The sequence below is a fragment of the Apostichopus japonicus genome, chromosome 4 (assembly GCF_037975245.1).
Source record: "Apostichopus japonicus isolate 1M-3 chromosome 4, ASM3797524v1, whole genome shotgun sequence".
In the NCBI taxonomy this organism is placed as follows: Eukaryota; Metazoa; Echinodermata; class Holothuroidea; order Aspidochirotida; family Stichopodidae; genus Apostichopus; species Apostichopus japonicus.
The window spans coordinates 9,153,604-9,172,539 of NC_092564.1; the positions used below are offsets into that span (position 1 = coordinate 9,153,604).

Below are 18,936 nucleotides of genomic sequence, written 5' to 3' on the forward strand. Positions count from 1 at the left end.
TTCAAAGAGTTCAACCAATAACATTAAGATGGGTGTTGTGTAGATTTTTCGTCGGTTGAGCAAACATCATCATCCCTTCGCTTGTACTTATACCATGAATCTATAAAGAATGTACCAATACTCATTTCCTGTTCTTGAGTTGACGTGAAAATATCTAAATGTTTAAAGCTTCTCAATTCAGACGGTTATCTGATGTGTCTTTACTCTTATTAAACTATCTGTAAACATGACGTGGGAGGAGGAGATGGAGGGGTCCGACTTCACGGACTATCATGCAAACGTCACTTGGCAATGCGAGGATATGTATATATTTGGCATGCCCAGTCGGACGGAAAAATAATATCTGTTAACGGCCCTGTAGGAACATACCGTATAAACTATTCATTATGAATATATAGATGCATATATCATGTCCCCTTTCCCTTCAGATAACATTTCCTTACACGTGCGAACACTGGGTGATTGGACTCAACAACTTCTGGATTATTTTAAAAGAACTCAAAACCGACGACGATCCGTCTGCGAAAGTTTCTCGCCTAAAAAGGGAAAATCTCTCTTCAGTCTTGAAGAAGATTCATCCGATGACGAGGCAGACACCGACGCCGATGATATCGAGTTGACGACGATAGCCAATACATCACAGAACAGGAAACCGATATCGATGTATGAGAATGAAAACGATTCGATGGTTAGTTTTAACGTGGACCCAGAGCCCACATGTGCCCCCACCAAGACGGTTGACGACGATAATCGTGTCGATAACGGAAGTAGTCATCAATCGTCACTTCGTCCGAAGAAACCATTAAGACGCCGAGTTGAATTCCGGACTCCGGATCAGGACATTCCCGAAATTATCATCGAAACGCCTGGGACGGTAGAAACAAGTCTAAGATCTAAGAGAGGTCGGTTAGGGTCACCAAAGAAGAACGTATCGTCAGTGGCATCAGATTCAGAGCTCGTCATGAATGAAAGTACCGACATCGAGTTAGATATCGTTCCTGCGGAAATAGTAAGTGTCCAAGAATGGAAAGTGACCATAATGCGATGGCACAATCGGCTACGGCGTATAGGTTGCATGTAAACAGTACAGACAAGATGTTTCTATACGTTTCCATAGTCGTATAAAAGATCGTATTCTAGATCACCTATAACAAGCGAAAGATTTTATTAACACGTAACAAAATATCGATATAATAACGAAGTTTTATAGGGAAAAGTGCCACTGTGCGGTTTCCGAGAAAGTGTAAAGTTGTAAAAGAGCAGAGGACATTCGAAGGTATAAACATTAATCGAACAATTTTTTTCCAATTAAGTTGTCTTCTCCTTTTCCAAGCATTAATTTTGCACAGGAGTTTTGTATATTGCATAACCACTCACTTTACCAAAAATAGGGGTTATGGAAGAATCCCTAAATGTACTGCTCCGCAGGGTATGATTAGTATAAACTTGAAGAAACTGGACATTTGTCTTTCATAATACGAAATGTGCTTGTTTGACCGCGTACTTTTATTGTAAATAATTATCTTTATAAACTAATTCATCATATAAATAGTTATTATATATCGTTTCGCCACTTGATGTATTATACCTCTTGTCGATTATTGCTTCAATCCCAATTTTAGAAGAGCCGTCGATCCAGACTGGTACACATGTCTAGCACTCAGACCAGCATAGATCTGAAAGATGAATGTGTTAATGTGGTATCAACAACAGATAACGACAGCACAGGACTTCAGGTAAAAAATAAACCGCAATTTTGTTTAATTATAACTTTCTTAACTCAGAGAGTTGTCCTTATAGGCCTATTAACTTTATACAACAAAAGTGACTAGTGGTTCATTTCTCTCTCGGGGAAGAGAGATAGAGAGGAGGGGCGACCCGAAATAACTTAGGAAATCTAGACCCCACTCCCCCCCCACCCCCCCCCCCCAGAACGGATGTCAGCAACATTTTGTGCCCTCTCCTTAAAATTGTAATTTGTAACAGAGTGAATAACGGCTATATAGTGTAATGAAAAGTCATATATCAAAACAAAGGCATATACCCAAATATATACATACATATATCAATACCAAATTCCATGACTCTTTAAAACGGGGGCAAATATTTGGTTTTGCTCCCTCACATCACAATAGCTGGCTAAGCGCCTGCAGCAAGGTGAAGTTTGCGTGTATGGTCATAATGATGCTGTTGTACCCCCCCCCCCCCCCCCTTACTACAAGTCTCAAAAGAAGTATACCACGGTCTTTGCGGGTTTCTCGCACATTTGTGGTCGCTTAAGCGTCGTAAAAATAAATGCTGATTATTATTATTATTATTGTTATTATATACTGGATGGCCATCTAACCTATTTGTCTATTCCTTTCTGCTATAGGTTTACGTAGATGGACCATACGGGACGAGTACCAGACGTATATTTGAAGCTGATCACGTGGTCATGATAGCAGGGGGCATCGGAGTGACGCCATTTGCGTCTGTGCTGCAAAGTATCATGTATAGATTTGAACAGATTCCGTTAAACTGTCCAAACTGTAGCCACTCGTGGACGGTTAACCGACCGAAAGACAGTATGAAATTGAAAAAGGTAAGTTACGGACTCATTATTATATACGTATATCTCATGCAATCTCTGCTCTTGTGAGTGCCTACTGCATTATTAAACTTAAACTTATACAAAGAGAATTGACACTCGTTGTAGTATTATGTATGATGGGTGGCTGAAAAAGATATATATATATATATATATATATATGTCACATTTTGATCCCATGTTTTTGACCAACGTATTCTTGCAACATGGTTCAGATGGTGTCATCAATGTGTTTAAAACACATCAGACTACATTCTCTACCAAATGATATCCAAAACAAAATTCCTTTTCATCCCTCATGACAGCTTTGCATGCATGCATGCAATGTAGCTTAGACTTTTTGAAAATTATGTTGAGTTTGCGGAATGGAAAGTCATAATGGTCTCAGGGGCTGTCAAATGTAGAAATCTAAGGGGCGTGTTTCCTTTTCTTGCCCTCCTCCTCCCTTCCCCCTCCCCTGCCCATCATTGTATTCGTGCCTATCTTTTGTAATAGCCTATCATTTCTATTTTCTGACATCAGCAACCAACCTATGATGGCTTCTTTTGTTGCTTGCAAATGTTATTTTCTGTTGTATTCCTAGACTTGCTCAAGTCTCTTAGGTATAGATTTATAATCATGCATATTCATCTTCTTCTTATTCACATCTTCGTTCACAAATTTTCTTAAGAAAGGTCTTGTTTGTGAGATACATACGAAGAAAACGTCTTCTTTTGTTCAAAGAAATGTATTTTCTGTCGGATTTACTCCTTTTATTTATGCCTAAATCAGATGATAGGTTGCCTACATTTGTCACTCGTATCCATGGGCGGCGATCATGGGGGGGGGGACGGGGGACATGTCCCCCCAATATTTTAGGTGGGGGATATAGTATCTAATATCCCCCCCAATATTTGGTGGCATAGTTTTTATGAAGCATATGTTTTGTATTTTTTTATGATATCGCTAGTAATTTCAAAATAGAAAATGCTTAGATGCAACTTACAAGGCCTGGGAAGTGCCATTTCCAGCGATCTGGGAGGCATTTTCGGCCAAAATTTTCTTTTGCGCTTCGCGCCAACTTATGGTGGCGCTACGCTTAGAAAGTCTGGGTACAAGCTTTGCCCCTCCCTTGGCAAATTCCTCGCAAGGCGCCTGTCTAACCGTGTCACAATTTGTTACTATATATGACCGAAAGTAGTTTTTACTTTTTTTTTTCGAAATGAATAGCTAGACGGACCGCATCCGTAATGAAATTTGGTTTGCCTCTTGTGTATGAGTATAAGTACGTACAATCATATATATGATCCACATCGATATGGGTTCACTGGGTTTCCAATTTGGCCTGTTTCCTACAAGATTTCTAACCGCAGGTGCGTAGCCAAGGGAGGGGGGGCGAAGGATGTAGACCGCCCCTCCCCCTCGAGCATATTTTTTTGGTATTTTCTATGATATCGAAGTTTTATATATAGTAGCCGTTATAAGAGTTTTTAATATTTGTACACCAATATTTAACTGTGTCTGAATTTTCAAAAGTTCCTTGACCAACATTCTTCATCATACTTCCCTCTGCTCGTGCAATTTTGACCGGTCTGTTAGGGGTTGAGGGGGGGTTTCTATATTGGTTGTCCATAGATGAAATTTTGTGCAACATTATGGGTATGTTTGAAGTGAATTTATTATTCAAATTCTGAACAAATAATGGGCTTAAAAGTAAAACCTTGAAAAGTGGGGCTGACAGGTATTGTGGGTGGTTACGTAGAATTACCTACAAAAGCAATGATCCACTGGAGATGCAATGAGGTCGAACATGATGTGTGACTGGTGACAATCTTGAAAAAAGGTATGAATGGAAAAAAAAATTATTAGGAAAAACTTGATTCTCAGGCAAAAGTGTACATCTGGTTGGTCATTTTCAAGCCCGAGAAGTGCCATTTCCGGTGATCTGGGGGCTATCAAAACCAGAAATTTTTCTTGTACGCTGCGCGCCAACCAATGGTGGCGCTCCGCTTTGTTAGTAATTCGCCTGCATCCAAGCAAATGTCCCCCCCCCCCAATATGTGAAACAGATCGCCGCCCCTGCTCGTATCATATGCTTTCAAAGTTGAATGACCGAAGAGGACCTCATATCTCTTCGCAATATTTACAATATTTTATTTTGTTGAATTTGTTTCTATGAAATTAAGACATACCCTTTACTGAGGCCACTGACCTCTGTTTTGTATATCTGATACTCAAGGGCACAACGTTTCCATATTTTTCAGAGTAAAAAATAAGATGAGCTTGTATATCTTTCACGATTTCCTGTAGTTGTTTTCTTATGTGTTTCAGTTATGCTTATTGACCTTACATATATAGATTACCATCTTACGTGGATGATACACAGTGTATAATAGACCCGTTTAAATCTATGTGGTGATAGGATACCGGTATAGGCTTTCTGTTTTTACGTTCATTTCCAAGTATGCATGCCTATTTTATGTGTATAGACCTACTGTGGTATTACTGGCTAAATTATGGTTTCATATAACTATAAGCTTAGGCATACACGACCGCAATGGCATACTTATCATCTCTCGCTTTTACTGTGTGTTTTCAAAGATCATTCAAACATTTTACATTTTATTCAAAGGCAATGAACTATATAATTTGGATTTGTACAACCTTCACGACCACCCCACTTCACGATCACCATCCTTCCCCTCTCTCTTCATTTAAAAGCCTGTGTTTTATAAACAAAACAAGCTCTGTCGTCGATGTGACGTTAGAGTATAAAAAGATCTGGTAAATATGTATTTCTACCCTTGTTTTTAGGTCCATTTTATTTGGATCAATCGGGACAGGCGTAACTTTGAGTGGTTTGCTACATTACTGACCGAACTGGACATCGCAGGCCAACATTACATGGGATTCGAACAGTTCCTAGACATGCAGCTTTACCTCACGTCAGAGCCCGACAAAAATTTTCTCCAAGATCTCGCCCTCCAGTTAGCTCTAGAAAGAGTCAACAACCAAGACTCGGCGGAATTATTGGCAAAGCTGAAAGAAAAAACACGATACGGGCGACCAGACTGGGATGAGGTAAGGCTCCCCATTGGTTTAAAGATCTGAAAGCGTACATCCTAACGGATGTGACGTAATCATTGTTTCTCTGGAGAGGGGAATTGGCGATAGCATCTATACAAGCACTGTGGGTCTACTTATCATTGCAGCTTAAGGTTGTCATATAAATCATCAATTTATCCATTGAGTTGAAGTATATTCCCCTGTAGCCCCCTCTTAATCCCCACCCACCTGCTCCAACTGTCATATAGTTTGTCATAGTCTGAAAGTTAATCTTAATCTGGTTTCACTTCGCTGTACTTGTGCAACAAGGCCGCAGTGATGACATTTATGATAGACATGAGTGAAACTTGTTGAAGTCAGATTGAGACCTTTGCGTGTTTTCACGATTACTTGTTATATAAATATACTTAATCACTCCAGTGCCTTTATTGTTGCAAGCATTCGCTCGCTAGCACTGTGCATTCATGAAGGGGTATCGGTCATGGGCCAGTCACAATGTGCGGGAACCACGATGTCACATAGTCAACATTCGGTATGTTAGATCAGGGTCTATCACCACGGGTATACGACGTGTATATGAGGAAACAGGACCTCCAACGCCGACTTGTGCACGAGTAACCAACTTTCTCTGTACAATCACACTCCGAACTACCTGGGGTGCAACAATTGGTAACATTTTGCAATGCGCCCTCGTTGATCCCTCAATGTCCTCTTCTCTATGGATCTACTATTCCAAACATTACAACGTGATTCTTGCTGGATGAGGGGTGGGTGGGTGGGGGGGGGGAGTTGGAAGCAGTTGTGCATACTATGTTTATATATATATATAAGTTATGAAAATGTCATGTTCCCCTGCGTTCATCGTTTTATTACATTTGCCTTCAAACCATTATGCCTTCTCACCGCTTCATTTTGTTTTAAAGTGTTCATTGAGACAATTTAATGTGTCAATGAGGTAATATGCTTTAAGAGTGGCAGTAAAATGTGGTTCTAGCATGTTTGAACTTGAAAGACTATAATTTGACTTTCTAGTTTGTTTCTAGTTAACATTGATGACCGTTTAACTATGTTAAAGTGCCGATGCCTATACAGTGGTATAGTCACAAAGTACTTCAACCAAAACTTTTCTGCTGTTCCGATTTTGTTAACTCTTTTTGTTCACTTATTTTCATATTGACACATAACACTATATAAGAGAAGGGATTCTTCACTGTATTTTTGTACCAGCAAGCGATGCTGTTTTGTTCACCTAATATTCACATTAAATGTCTACATCTCGTCACATTTCAGATATTCCAGCGAATTGCTGAGCAGAGAGTGGGAAAAGTAAAGGTATTCTTCTGTGGACCTCCAAAAGTCATCAAAACATTAAAACAGAAATGTGAAAAGTATCATTTCCTCTTCAGACGCGAGGTCTTCTAACAGACGAACAGAAATATATTTCACAAGACGAACAGAAGAAAAAAAATATGCAATATGGAAAATCATTATCTTTCCTTTCTATTACGATTGTCATTTTCATTTTTTTTCTTCTTTTGGGTTGTACAAAGTAGATAATTTGTATCATATCGAGATATGTAAATTAGTATCTCATGCACAAGAAGTACAAGGTCGTATTGGGTGTATTGTCGGCATATCGTTTTAAAAGATAGAGATTATTTTGTACGGTATATTAAAATATGTATAACTTTCACTTATTTAACGAAAATAACGATCGTAGTTAACTTAATTAAGGCTTCTATTAATTATAACGACTGTCAGTTTTCTTAAAGAGCTTTGTCACAGCCTTGATAAGCTTCTATAAGGCGGGGTCTATTGACCGAGATGTAGATAAATAGAACTAGAGTAGTACTTAACTTCTTTAAAGGTCATCAGTTTGACCTCAGTTATTTACTCCAAAGTTAAACAACTTTTCTAAAGTTTCCAAGCGTACTGTCCTGGAAACTCTCAGACATCCTTATCCACTGAGCCCGTTGGATATCCGACGTAAGAGGGGGAGAGGTTGCTTGGGTGACCATTATCAGACCTTCTAGCATACTCTCTTGGGGTATTATATGGTATGTTGACTTAATAAGATGTACTGGCCAGGCCTGATGAGGGGGTGGGGGGGGGTCAGGAGCTACAACCCTGGTGTCAAATAGGGGATCTGGGGAAATAAGGAGTAAAGAATAATGCATTCTAATATTCATAATACACAGAAAGAAAAGTGAAGACTTGGGGGCCTGGTGACATAATTGCCTAAGGGCTCAACCTGGCTTTCAACACCACCAATGGCAACAGGAATTTAGCCAAGAGTGAAAGGGGTTAGGGGATTACACTCTATCTAAAAAATGAGCCCTGGCATTTAGTTGTCACCTAGTTATGTGAACTGCTAAGATCGTCATGTAAGGAGAATACTTAAATACTAATTAAAGAGATACATCCATATAATGTTTCTACATCCTTGTTACAGGATCTTCTCTATTGCTTTCATTACAATAACCGGTTTCTGACAACCATTAGAACAGAAAACTGGGTACAATTACAGTAAAATTTCATTTGACAAAGAATTTCTTCTTCATAAACCACATTTGCTTTTGAAGCAAAGCTCACCAGTATTATAGGTAAGTAGACCAACATAAGTTTTTTTCTTTCTGAATGATGGCATAGCAGAAATAATATCAGAGGCCTTATTTCTACCTTAGGTTCCTTTAGTATACTGGAACAGGAATTCTGAATTATGTCAATATTTGTGCCTGTCAAGATACTGTAAATCAAACAAAATTATTTTGATAAAGTTGTTAAACCAAACAAAGTTATATAGATAAATTTGATAAAGTGTTTATCATTCTCAAAATCTATAATATCAATAAGGTGATTTTAGATGCATACTACTTTTCTTATTTGGCATATGAAACCATCCCTTCGTCCATACAACAGCAATATACCCCATTACATAACATAAGGATGCCTTAGTATATAACACAAATTGATCTTTTCATGTATTTATCTTAAACCATCTTGTTTGATTAGAAACCCTGTGTGCTCTTAAAACATATATCTATCAAATTTATAGATTGTTTGATTTCTTTCACATTTCAATACATTCATAAAATAGTCAAATGCATGAAAATGTGTTCAATTTCATATTTTAATTTTTATTATGTTCTTCCTGACAACTTCACAAATTTGATTACCAAGTCTTACCAAAACAACTTTCCTCATTTGGATGACTGACTTGCTCTTTACCTTCGTGGGAGTGTTTTGCATAGTAATTTTTTTTAGTAAATGAATGAAATTTTGTCTTATAATCTGAGAAAAAAAGTTCAACAAATCATAAATTGTTTCCTGCATCCTACATCCTTTATTGAACTGTCAAATATAGAAGGATGTATCTTTTGTTTTTGATATGTTTGGTGTGCTTGGGTGATTTAAGGTGGATTGTGCAGACAAAAACTGTTAAATTGAAAAGTATGCTCACATTCAAAAAGTGCCAAGAATCGGCAAAAAAAACAATTCTTTTAAAGAAACTCCACAGCTCACCGCAGAAAAAAAGGTGCTTTGCACACCTATGCCCTCTTTGAATAGCTAAAACATGTCCAACACATGATCCCAAGCAATGGAACCATCCAATAACGCATTTTGAGCAAATTTACCAAAAAGGAAAACTTCCTACGGCCCAAGTTTACGACTCCAACTGTCTTTTTTTCATTCAACTGATATTTATTTAATCAATAACGGTAAATATAATCAACTTTTTGCCAAAAATATCCTAAATGTTATCATATTCAAATCTAGAGAGAAAATCTTGGTAAACTATTTAAAGAAAACACATTTGTTTTCTGTTGTTATTTTTTTCTTCAAAATCAAATTCCTGAAGCAGCTACTTATTGAAATAAGAAAGTGAATTATTTCAAGGATAAGTCTACAAACAAGGTGGACACTTCGCCAAGTGTTAGTAAAATCAGAACCTAGAAACAGAATGATAGTTTGATAACAAACACAAGAAATAATCTCACTATGCTGGTAGCAAAAGGATGTAAAATGGAGCTCCATTCTGAACTCTGCTAACATCTATAACCTGATGCTGATTGCGAATTGATAACGAACAACAAGTGTGGGATTCTTGCATAGTTACATGGCATAGACACTGGTTCTCATGGGGGGGGGGGGGGGAATAGGGGAGAGATTGTAGATTCAGCAGAGAAAGGATTATTAATGCAAATACCCACAAATATGAGAAAGAACCAACAAGAATCTTTGGAATTCAGTGGCTGTTACAAGAAGGGTACACTGGGTGTATGCATGTATGTATGTATTTACATCCTCCTGGAAGCAGGAACTTGCGAAGAAGCCTCATTGGCTTATCAAAGCCGCAAGCTGACCAAAGTCAATCTCTTAGATTCATATTTAATGTCCATGATTATGAATTGTCAACAACTCTGTAACTGGACGACATACAAAATTTAATCTTGGAGTGACTTGAACTTGGGACTTTATGATTGAAAGGCACCGGCGTTAACCACTGAGCTAACACTCCTGAGTGTTCTTACATATGCAGAACTATCTGTATCACTCTCCCCTTCACCCCCCCCCCCCGCCCCCCGGTTAGCCAACAATGACGATGGCTTCAAGAGAATGTTTGATAAGAAAGAACAGCTCTGAAAGATAAACCGCTGCAACAAGTAAACTATCATCTTGACTCAAAAAACTTACAGAACAGATCAAAGACATGTTACCATAATACACTTACAGGTCCCGCCAAGACTACTGGCCTATATACTGTACAATTAATACTTTTAGCCATAGCACTGTCAACCTTCAGACTAAACCAAAGAATTCATCGAACCTCTTGATCTATGTCACTGGATGCATTAAAGATCTCACAGCTATCACACAGTATGGTCTAAATTCAAGAAGATACAAATGGCCCGGACCATCCTTGGAATGAATTCTCGCTCGGCGTTCCATATCCTCTTGCAGCTGTTTGCATCTCTAGAGGCAGTTCGCACCTTGCAGATATGGCTGGTAGTTTCCATCAGCGGAGTATCACCATAGCAACGGTCAGTTGTTGATGACCGGCATACAGTACTGTATCGATACATCCTCTTGAATGAGAAAACAGTGAATGGCTCTGTTTTCCATAATATCTGAAAGAATAGAAAAGTATCTTCAGTTAAAAAGATGACTAAAATCTTAACATTAATCAAAGAGTAAAAGAATTGATCTATTTAATATTATATACAGCTCATCTACTAGCAAAGCCTAAGTACCAGGCTGTAGCAGTGGCAAGCACAGAATTTCAAAGGTGGAGGATGGGAGCCAAATTCGAAAAATTTCTGATTAAGGTAGGGAACTGAACTTTAGTAGATTGGCCAGAGGTGCATGAAGGATTTTATAATATTGAAGCCAACTCCCAGGTATGGAGAGCCTGGGAGTCTCCCTTCCCAGGAATAAAATGAGTAGTAAAATGGTGCATTGTAATAATTTAGGTTGATAGAAGTAGCCCTAAACGCAAGGTTTTCCTGATAAATATTTTGTGTGAGATTCGACAAGGGTGGGGGGGGGGGAATGTCTGTAGTAGTGGTTGGTTCATCTCCCCCCACCCACAATGCAAAATCCCTTGGGTGAACCATTTCGCCCTGAATGGTAATCAGAGGTGGCGACCATGTGTACCCCCCTCCCCCAACCATTTGTGCACAACAACACACCTTCATGCAGTTAAAACATCTCTCAACTTCTAATGACCTATCAAAGTTACTTACTGCAAATAATCCTGGATGGGTTCACCAGCTGACCAGATAAAAACATGAGAAGGTTCTTAATGTCCACTTTAGCCCCGTAAAATCGACCCATCATTCGATTTTGAGGCTGTGATTGGCTGCTTCCATTATCTACAAGAGTAAATATTAAGGTGAATCAAACTTAATTGAAACTGTATCATAAGTGACAAACTTTGGGAAACAATATGTATATTTAATTACCATAATTTATCCAACTAATCTACAAGAACAACCTCTGCATCAGCAAATTTTAATATCTAACTTGACCTTTCGAATGTTTGGCACAACTTTCAGATTCAGCCTTTGTACATGTTCTTGTTAATGCTTGAAGTATACAAGACGCACCAATAAGAAAAGAGAAGATATCCCCCCCCCCCCAAAGAAAAAAAACACATGGTACATTATCCTCAAAAGACAAAGGCAATACACTCTACAAACCACTCATCTATATGCATTCTAGAGGTTCTTGAATATGCAGAAAAACAAGGCATGAAGAAATATAAACTTTCTGAAAGCAGACTCTAAATACAGGATACTGGTTGACACTAAGCTTCATATCATGGAGAGAGACACAAATAAATGAAAAAACATTTTTATTATGCTTTCCATTCATCTGTTAAATCAATTATGATTCTTACCAACATGGACAATTTCCAGGTCCTTGAAGTTTACTGATACGGTAGCTTGTTCTGTCTCCACCCTCATCCGCATATCTCCATTGTGATTGGCTGAAAGTTCCTAAAACAAACCAATTATAAAGTCTCATCAGTGATCTTATGTCAATTGAAAGTATGTATTAATAAATATTAAAATGAAAATGAGAGGTTTGAATTGATTGGAGACAAAAGGGTAGACAGTTCAGCAGTTGTGCAGTTTTTTAAGGTATTTAAACTTTGTCTGCCTCATTGATAAGAATTGATTTAATTGTCAACCAATCATGTAAAGTTGTGTAAAATTGTAGAAATTCAATTCAACTTTTTCATGATTTGGATGTCGCTTTGAATTGGTCAAACTAGGCCATCAGACTCTGAACATAAACTCTTACAGTGATGGGGTTCAAATAATGATATGGATTCAGTAATACATGCAACAATACAAAAGCAAGAAAGCTTTGTAAGTAAGTGTTAGGTCAAAGGATGCATTTGGAGTCCTGTTTTGAGTCCTGGTTGTAAAGTACATTGCTTGAGAATTAGTGCATCTACAATAATAATAATCATATAATATTTGCTTTTTATATAGCGCTTTATACCAGCGATATGTCTCAAAGCGCTTTACAGACGTTATACTACCCCTGGTCAATAATAACCTGTCCCAGAGACAATCCCTCCAGTCGGCAGCAGTTATATACTGCGCCCAATGACAAGTTACCTCACAGGTACCCATTTAACCCCTGGGTGGAGAGAGGCAAGTGAGATAAAGCATCTTGCCCAAGGACACAACGTAATGAACTTAGGCAGGAGTCGAACCAGCAATCCTTGGATCACGAGTCCGACGCCTTAGCCAATTGGCCACCACGCTAATGAGAATAAAAAAGAAAGCGTCTGCCTACTACTTTCAGCCCCCTACATTTAAGATCATGGTGAACTAACTTCTCAACGTACATCTCATTACCTTGTGTTGCCTATGTCCTATAACAAAACAGCACAAGATTTTCAGTCTCAAATCTGCCAAAGAACTTAAGTTTGACAGCTAATAAATAAAAAAAGAGACATCTTTAAACATCAGGATAGGCATCAATTTGTGCATGTCTTTAACTTCATGGGGGCAATGTTTATACCACTTACCATGTAACTTCCGAGATTCTTTAACCTTTCCGTTACACTTTTCAGTGACTTCAAAGGTGGCATAGCAACACTGATCTGTTGAATATAAAAGTTGAAAACGTTAATAAAGAACAGTTTTGGGATGATCAAGTGGAGTTACCAAGTATTAATTTATTGAAAAATCTTTGAAGGAGTAAAAGTTCCAGAACATTTACTCACATCAAATTGAGGTACCAAGGGTTCCTTGTAGTCAGACCAAAGCCTCTTTGGAAGTACATTAACTGGAACATCATGTATGAAGGTTTGAATTCTGCCTGACTGTGATGGCTGTGATAGAGAACATAAATAAATGTACACATTACATTCCATATCAAATGAGATACTGGGGCTACACAGGCAATCCAGCTCCAGCATATAGCATTTACTGCACACTAGTGCACAGGTGGTGAACCCTAGATATTATACTCAAAAGATATACCACATGCTAAATAATTCATTCTGAGCTACAAACGGTGATTACAACATGGTCATATATCCATTGGAGATGTAATTAATGTTGAATAAAGAAAAGCATTGTCTTAATTGAATGCAGTGTAGGAGGGGAAAGATTTGTAGCAATTGAACATCCACGAACAGAAAGAACAGCAAGTTTCCAAATAAATGATTAAATGCTACACCGTCATATAACAAACTTAAACAGTGAAATATTCACATGGGGATTATAAGTTACATTTAAAAAGGACACTAATTATTATTATTATTATTATCATTATTATTATCATTATTATTATAACACCGGTGCTTATATAGCGCAAAATCCCAGGGTTCAATGCGCTTAACAAAACAAATACAAAATACAAAAATGCAATTGAATACTTAATCATAGGATTGTTTGAAATAAACGTCTTTAACGCTGATTTGAAAGTGCTGATAGAGGTAAGGCTTTGTATTTCTGACTAAGGTCGCAGTATGAAACTTCTGTGTGAGTTAGAGTTAACTCTCCTTTTTCTTCTGGAGGCATGAAACCCATCAACTTTCCTTATCATAGATATGAGTTGGAATTGACAGAAAAGATGCAGCAAATATCTGGAATTTGGATAAACATCATAGTCTTGTTTATATGCTTGGAAGGTTCTTCTAAACCATGGATCCTTTTCACAAAATATCATTTTAAGATTTCCATTTTTCTTTGAAGATTTCCTTCCAGTCTGAACACGATGTCACTGTAGATTGTTATGTTTGGTGGAATGGCCACTGATATTTGGTCACAGCATTCTTACATTTATATTGCTGTTGTGAAATAGACCACACACAAGACAAGAGTATCTCTTACCATCAAACTTTATAAGTACTTACAAGTTCAATCTCAAATGTCAGGCAAGGGCTGCTCTTCTTTGTAAGCTTGACTTTTAATGTTTTAGCTGCATATGTTCCTGTTTTCAAGGCTTGTACAATTTCATCCGGGGAGACTTCTAAATAAATTTCATTGGATTCCTCAGAGAGCCCTTCCATTCTGTATTCCTCAAAGAAGTTATCCTGTTTCAAACAAACGAATCAACATATATACTGTAAATAGACCAAATTTTGCAGTATCATCAACATAAAGCTATTAAAAGGTAACTTGAGAACACTGATCATTTTCAGGATAGTACTAGGCAGAGTCCTCTTCGAATCATCTGCTAAACGTTGTCCTCATATGAACTATTTTTGTTTTGTTCTTCTTCTTTTTTAATTCTTGCAATTTCGCTGACAAATCAACCATGAAACTCCTTTGCCTGTTTATTGTGTTAAAACTTAAAGGGAGTGAAGACTCGCGCACAAAGAAACGTCTGATGCCGGTAATCTGACTTAGTTTCAAATGAGATGTAAACAGAAGTGTTAGACACCACCATCGATCCAGAAAATACACACACAGCTTGCTAAGGTCGGTAATTAGACACTGGTGTACAGCCAATACATGCAGATACGGTCAATACCCACAACACAGTGTACATAGCAGCGCTGGACATCTCAGGTCCAGATAAAGATAACAAGGTATCAAGTTTCCATTACTGTCTGCAGTTTGTAGCGACAAGAAGAAATCTTCACTTGCAAGCAACGGAAAGTTACAGTAACTTGTTTCAGAGGGCGACACGCGGTTTGGGGCGAGTCTTCAATACCTTTAAAGGGATATCCAGACATTTTGAAACCTAAATTGAAGGGATTATTGTTCTACATTGTTCATTCTCCAACTCAACTTGTTCCTAACTCTACATATGGTTGCTTGAATGTTAAGTATTTTTTAGCCCCAAAAAACCTTGCTTATGCTAGGAAATGGATCATTGTAGGATCACCACATATGTTCTTCCTAATATACAGTAAATATTGGTATCGATTTATCTTTGGAATGTGCTACACTTGGAATGTTTTCCTTACTGGTCAATATTTTCCCTTAATTTTGAATTTCATTAATATGCAACTTGTTTGAAGGAATGTTATTTCTTCACTGGAAAACTTTTCTTGATGATATCACTAACTCTGTAGTTGCCAGATGCATTCATCAAATTTCACCAAATTAAAAAAAAAAGAAAAAAAAGAAAGAAGAAAGATGCTGCTGGACAATGGCTTTCTAGACCACAAGATGTAAACAACTTTCAAATATCTTTCAATACAATGAACTTCAGCTTGAGAATATCTCTTTAAATGTCAATTATTATACATATTGGTAAAAAAGTACCTAAGGCAACATATGGGAGAATGCCAACTTTGGATCCAGTATCTTGTCAATATATCACCAGAGGTATAACTTTCGTTTCGTTTATTTCTGCCATTAAATCCCAATGATGTACATTTGTTAATACATAGTTATAGGAATGAGGCAGCGGGACCAGAAGTAAGATAACTTTTCGAGTCTGGTCCCTTACAAAGATATACGAGAAAATTAATTTTATATAGAGAAAAGAAAAGAACAAGAAAACACATAGAAAACAAACACATAGGCCTTTAACAACACTGGGAAAGGAAACAGAAATACAATGCTGCACTCACTGGGTTCATTTGACACCAGACTCCACCGTGAACAACTTTGTCATTCAAAATGAAAAACATGTTCTGCTCTGAGATCCTCAGGACACATAGTTGGGTCATCTTACCAATGGAACCACATACTCCTGAAACGAATTATATATAAGGTATAAGAGTGACTGTAAGGATTAAATCTGTGAATCGGTAGTCCAAAACTTGTAAGTATATATTTTCTAACCATATTCTTGCAAAAAGCTAAACCTTGTAAAATACGTGCCAACATGATTTGCAAATGTGACAAAGATTTTTATAAACATTATAATGCTACATTATTAATCTATAAAGGAATCTAAAATCATATAATGAAAGGGAAAAAGAGAAATATTGTGAAGTGTTTCCCAAAACATCGACTGTTAAATAACTATTCAAAATATCATTATATTTCAAGGTTGACTTTAAACTGAAGAAAGAAGTAAATTGAAATGTAAGTCTAAATAAAATTTGGTATAATGGCAAAATCAAAATTACTATTGAGTGCAATTTATTGTTAGAGCTCAAAACCAGCTTATCTTTAGAAAGCCTTAAAGGCATTGAAGACTCGCCCCAAATTGTGTGCGGTCATCTGAAAAAGTTAACTTTCTGTTGCTTGCAAGTGACGTTTTGTTCGTGTTGCTACAAAATGCAGACAGTAATGAAACGTGATACCATAATTGTTATCTTTTGCTGGACCTGAGATGTCCATCGCTGTATCGTTTGCATACTGTGCTGTGGGTATTGACCGCAGCTGTATGTACTGACTGTACCCTAGTGTCTAATTACCGACGGTAGCAGGCTGTGTGTGTATTTTCTGGGATCGATGGTGGTGTTTAACACTTCTGTTACACCTCATTCGAAACTAGGTCGATTTACCGGCATTAGACGTTCTTTTTGCGCGAGTCTTCACACCCTTACACTTACCCTGGTAGATTTTCCAACTTCTTTAACTAAACATTTGATTTCTTAAGGAGTAATACATGATTCCACTTGATTAGAGCAATTTAATGCATAGGCCCTTTATCCTGTTAGTGTGTCATCACCATGCAAACTTGGTTTGTTTTCATCAATATTTCAAAACAATCTTGAGCAATCACCATTAACCAATTGCCATTCTTTCTGCATAGATTTTATTATAAAATTTACCTCAATTAACCCCCAAAACCTGCCATAATCTATGACTGTTACAGTGGCAAAGATGTCCTTGCCTTGACAGTAGGTGAGGAATTTTTCCCTGATCCATGATGACAATTTTTAGTCTTCCCACAATATGAATTTATACTGATTCCTTTTTAAGGTCATAGATCTAAAAATAGAATTATCTCAGATGCCACTTGAATACATAGAATATTGAAAAGAAGACTTCACTGACTTCAATTTATACTGTGTTTATACTTACTGATAAGTTGTTCAATGTTACTTATTTCTTCAGTCTTGGCTCTGAACTTCATTTTCAGTTAGAGTCTCTTGTGCGAGAGATTTTCAATGAGGTGCAAAGCTTCTGTTGGAGAAAATATGTTAGAACTCTCTTTAAGTGGAATGCAATTATGAACTGTAGAGGTGGGTTAGAAATGAATAAATAACATAAATTCCAACTAGAAGCCATGCCTTATTTTGCTTTCTCTTCATGACTCTTGTGTGAAAATTTCATTCGATCATCCCAACATTTAGGCTACCACATATTATAATACAGTATAAGGCCAACTCTCTTCCCTGATCTGCACATCAAACCTAAATACACAACATAATCTCTATGCTGCTAGTGCTAGTTATCATCCATACCACTGTATCTTACTGTAATTATACATACTAAAAACAAGTGCAATATTACAGACATTTCTCCTTGCTCCAGTTAGCCTAACGTAAGCAAGTTCAGACACAAGACCTTCACAAGTGTTAAGCTAACTCTCATTATGGCATAACCTGATCAAATCATCGAAGAAATCACCAAGGGCCCAGCGCAGTTGAACAAATCATCATATGCACTGAGCAATCACAATTAAGCCCTACTTTTAGCCCTACTAGTACCACTATATTGTCTAAGCATCTTTAAGTTCTTAAGTTAGTGCCTAACGTTTGGCTGACACTGACAGTAAACACTAACCAGTAACAGTTATCGGCACAAACAAACCTAAACTACACTACAGTAGACTAAGCCTAATAGTAACACTAAGCCAGTTACAACATAGTAGAAAAATCCTACTGTATGGTTAGTACACATAGGCAAACTTATCACTGACTGGGTTCACGTTATGCCAAACGTACCAAGTAATTAAAGCTAACTTACTTAGACTAAGACTATGATTTTACCAATAGTCTAAGTGCTCACGAAAAAATTGTCTACTTCTTACCTTTTAATGATTTATCCCAATCAACGCCGTATTCTGCTGACGAGGATGAAAATTCAATCGCTTGTTATTTTGTGGACTTGCTTGATGTTTTCTTTTTTAATTTTCGCGGTGAGCTGTGTATAAGTCCACTTCCGCTATGTCTAAAATGTCAACTGCTGAAAGCACCGTTGAATATGTATGTATGTATTTATCGTTACACTGGTAAGTTTACTGTGACCTATCGTTTACCGGGACTAGACTGAACCTTGACATCCGATAAAGCAAATAGAAATCGTCAAAAATATACACATGTATTAAATTTGAAATCGAACTGTCGTTTCCACGTAGTATTACACATCAAGAAAAGACGAATTTACAAGTGTTTAGTAAGTTCCTTGTTTCACGGCGGT

General features: G+C 37.4%; 2 protein-coding genes across 4 annotated transcripts in view; one reads left to right on the forward strand and one right to left on the reverse strand.

Moving 5' to 3' along the window:
• Positions 1-8,919, forward strand: part of LOC139966372 (NADPH oxidase 5-like) — a 25,102-nt gene extending 16,183 nt beyond the window's left edge. Inside the window, exons 10-14 of the mRNA XM_071969297.1 lie at positions 429-1,009; positions 1,623-1,736; positions 2,375-2,584; positions 5,384-5,650; positions 6,926-8,919. Of these exons, the coding sequence (XP_071825398.1) occupies positions 429-1,009; positions 1,623-1,736; positions 2,375-2,584; positions 5,384-5,650; positions 6,926-7,057 (1,304 nt within the window). The 3' untranslated portion in view covers positions 7,058-8,919. The remainder of the gene's footprint in view (positions 1-428; positions 1,010-1,622; positions 1,737-2,374; positions 2,585-5,383; positions 5,651-6,925) is intronic.
• LOC139966373 (checkpoint protein HUS1-like) lies at positions 8,063-18,923 on the reverse strand. Of its 3 annotated transcripts, none has more exons than XM_071969298.1 (9): positions 18,548-18,923; positions 17,596-17,697; positions 16,188-16,309; positions 14,517-14,696; positions 13,380-13,487; positions 13,182-13,256; positions 12,036-12,135; positions 11,380-11,508; positions 8,063-10,764 (listed from the first exon to the last, which is right to left on the reverse strand). In XM_071969298.1, exons 2-9 carry the CDS (start codon positions 17,645-17,647, stop codon positions 10,679-10,681), a joined length of 852 nt encoding a protein of 283 aa, XP_071825399.1. In that variant the 5' UTR covers positions 17,648-17,697; positions 18,548-18,923; the 3' UTR covers positions 8,063-10,678. The 3 variants fall into 3 exon arrangements, with proteins under 3 accessions (XP_071825399.1, XP_071825400.1, XP_071825401.1); XM_071969299.1 differs by lacking the exon at positions 18,548-18,923 and adding an exon at positions 18,301-18,377; XM_071969300.1 differs by lacking the exon at positions 18,548-18,923 and adding an exon at positions 18,120-18,279.
• Positions 18,924-18,936: the final 13 nt, after the last annotated feature.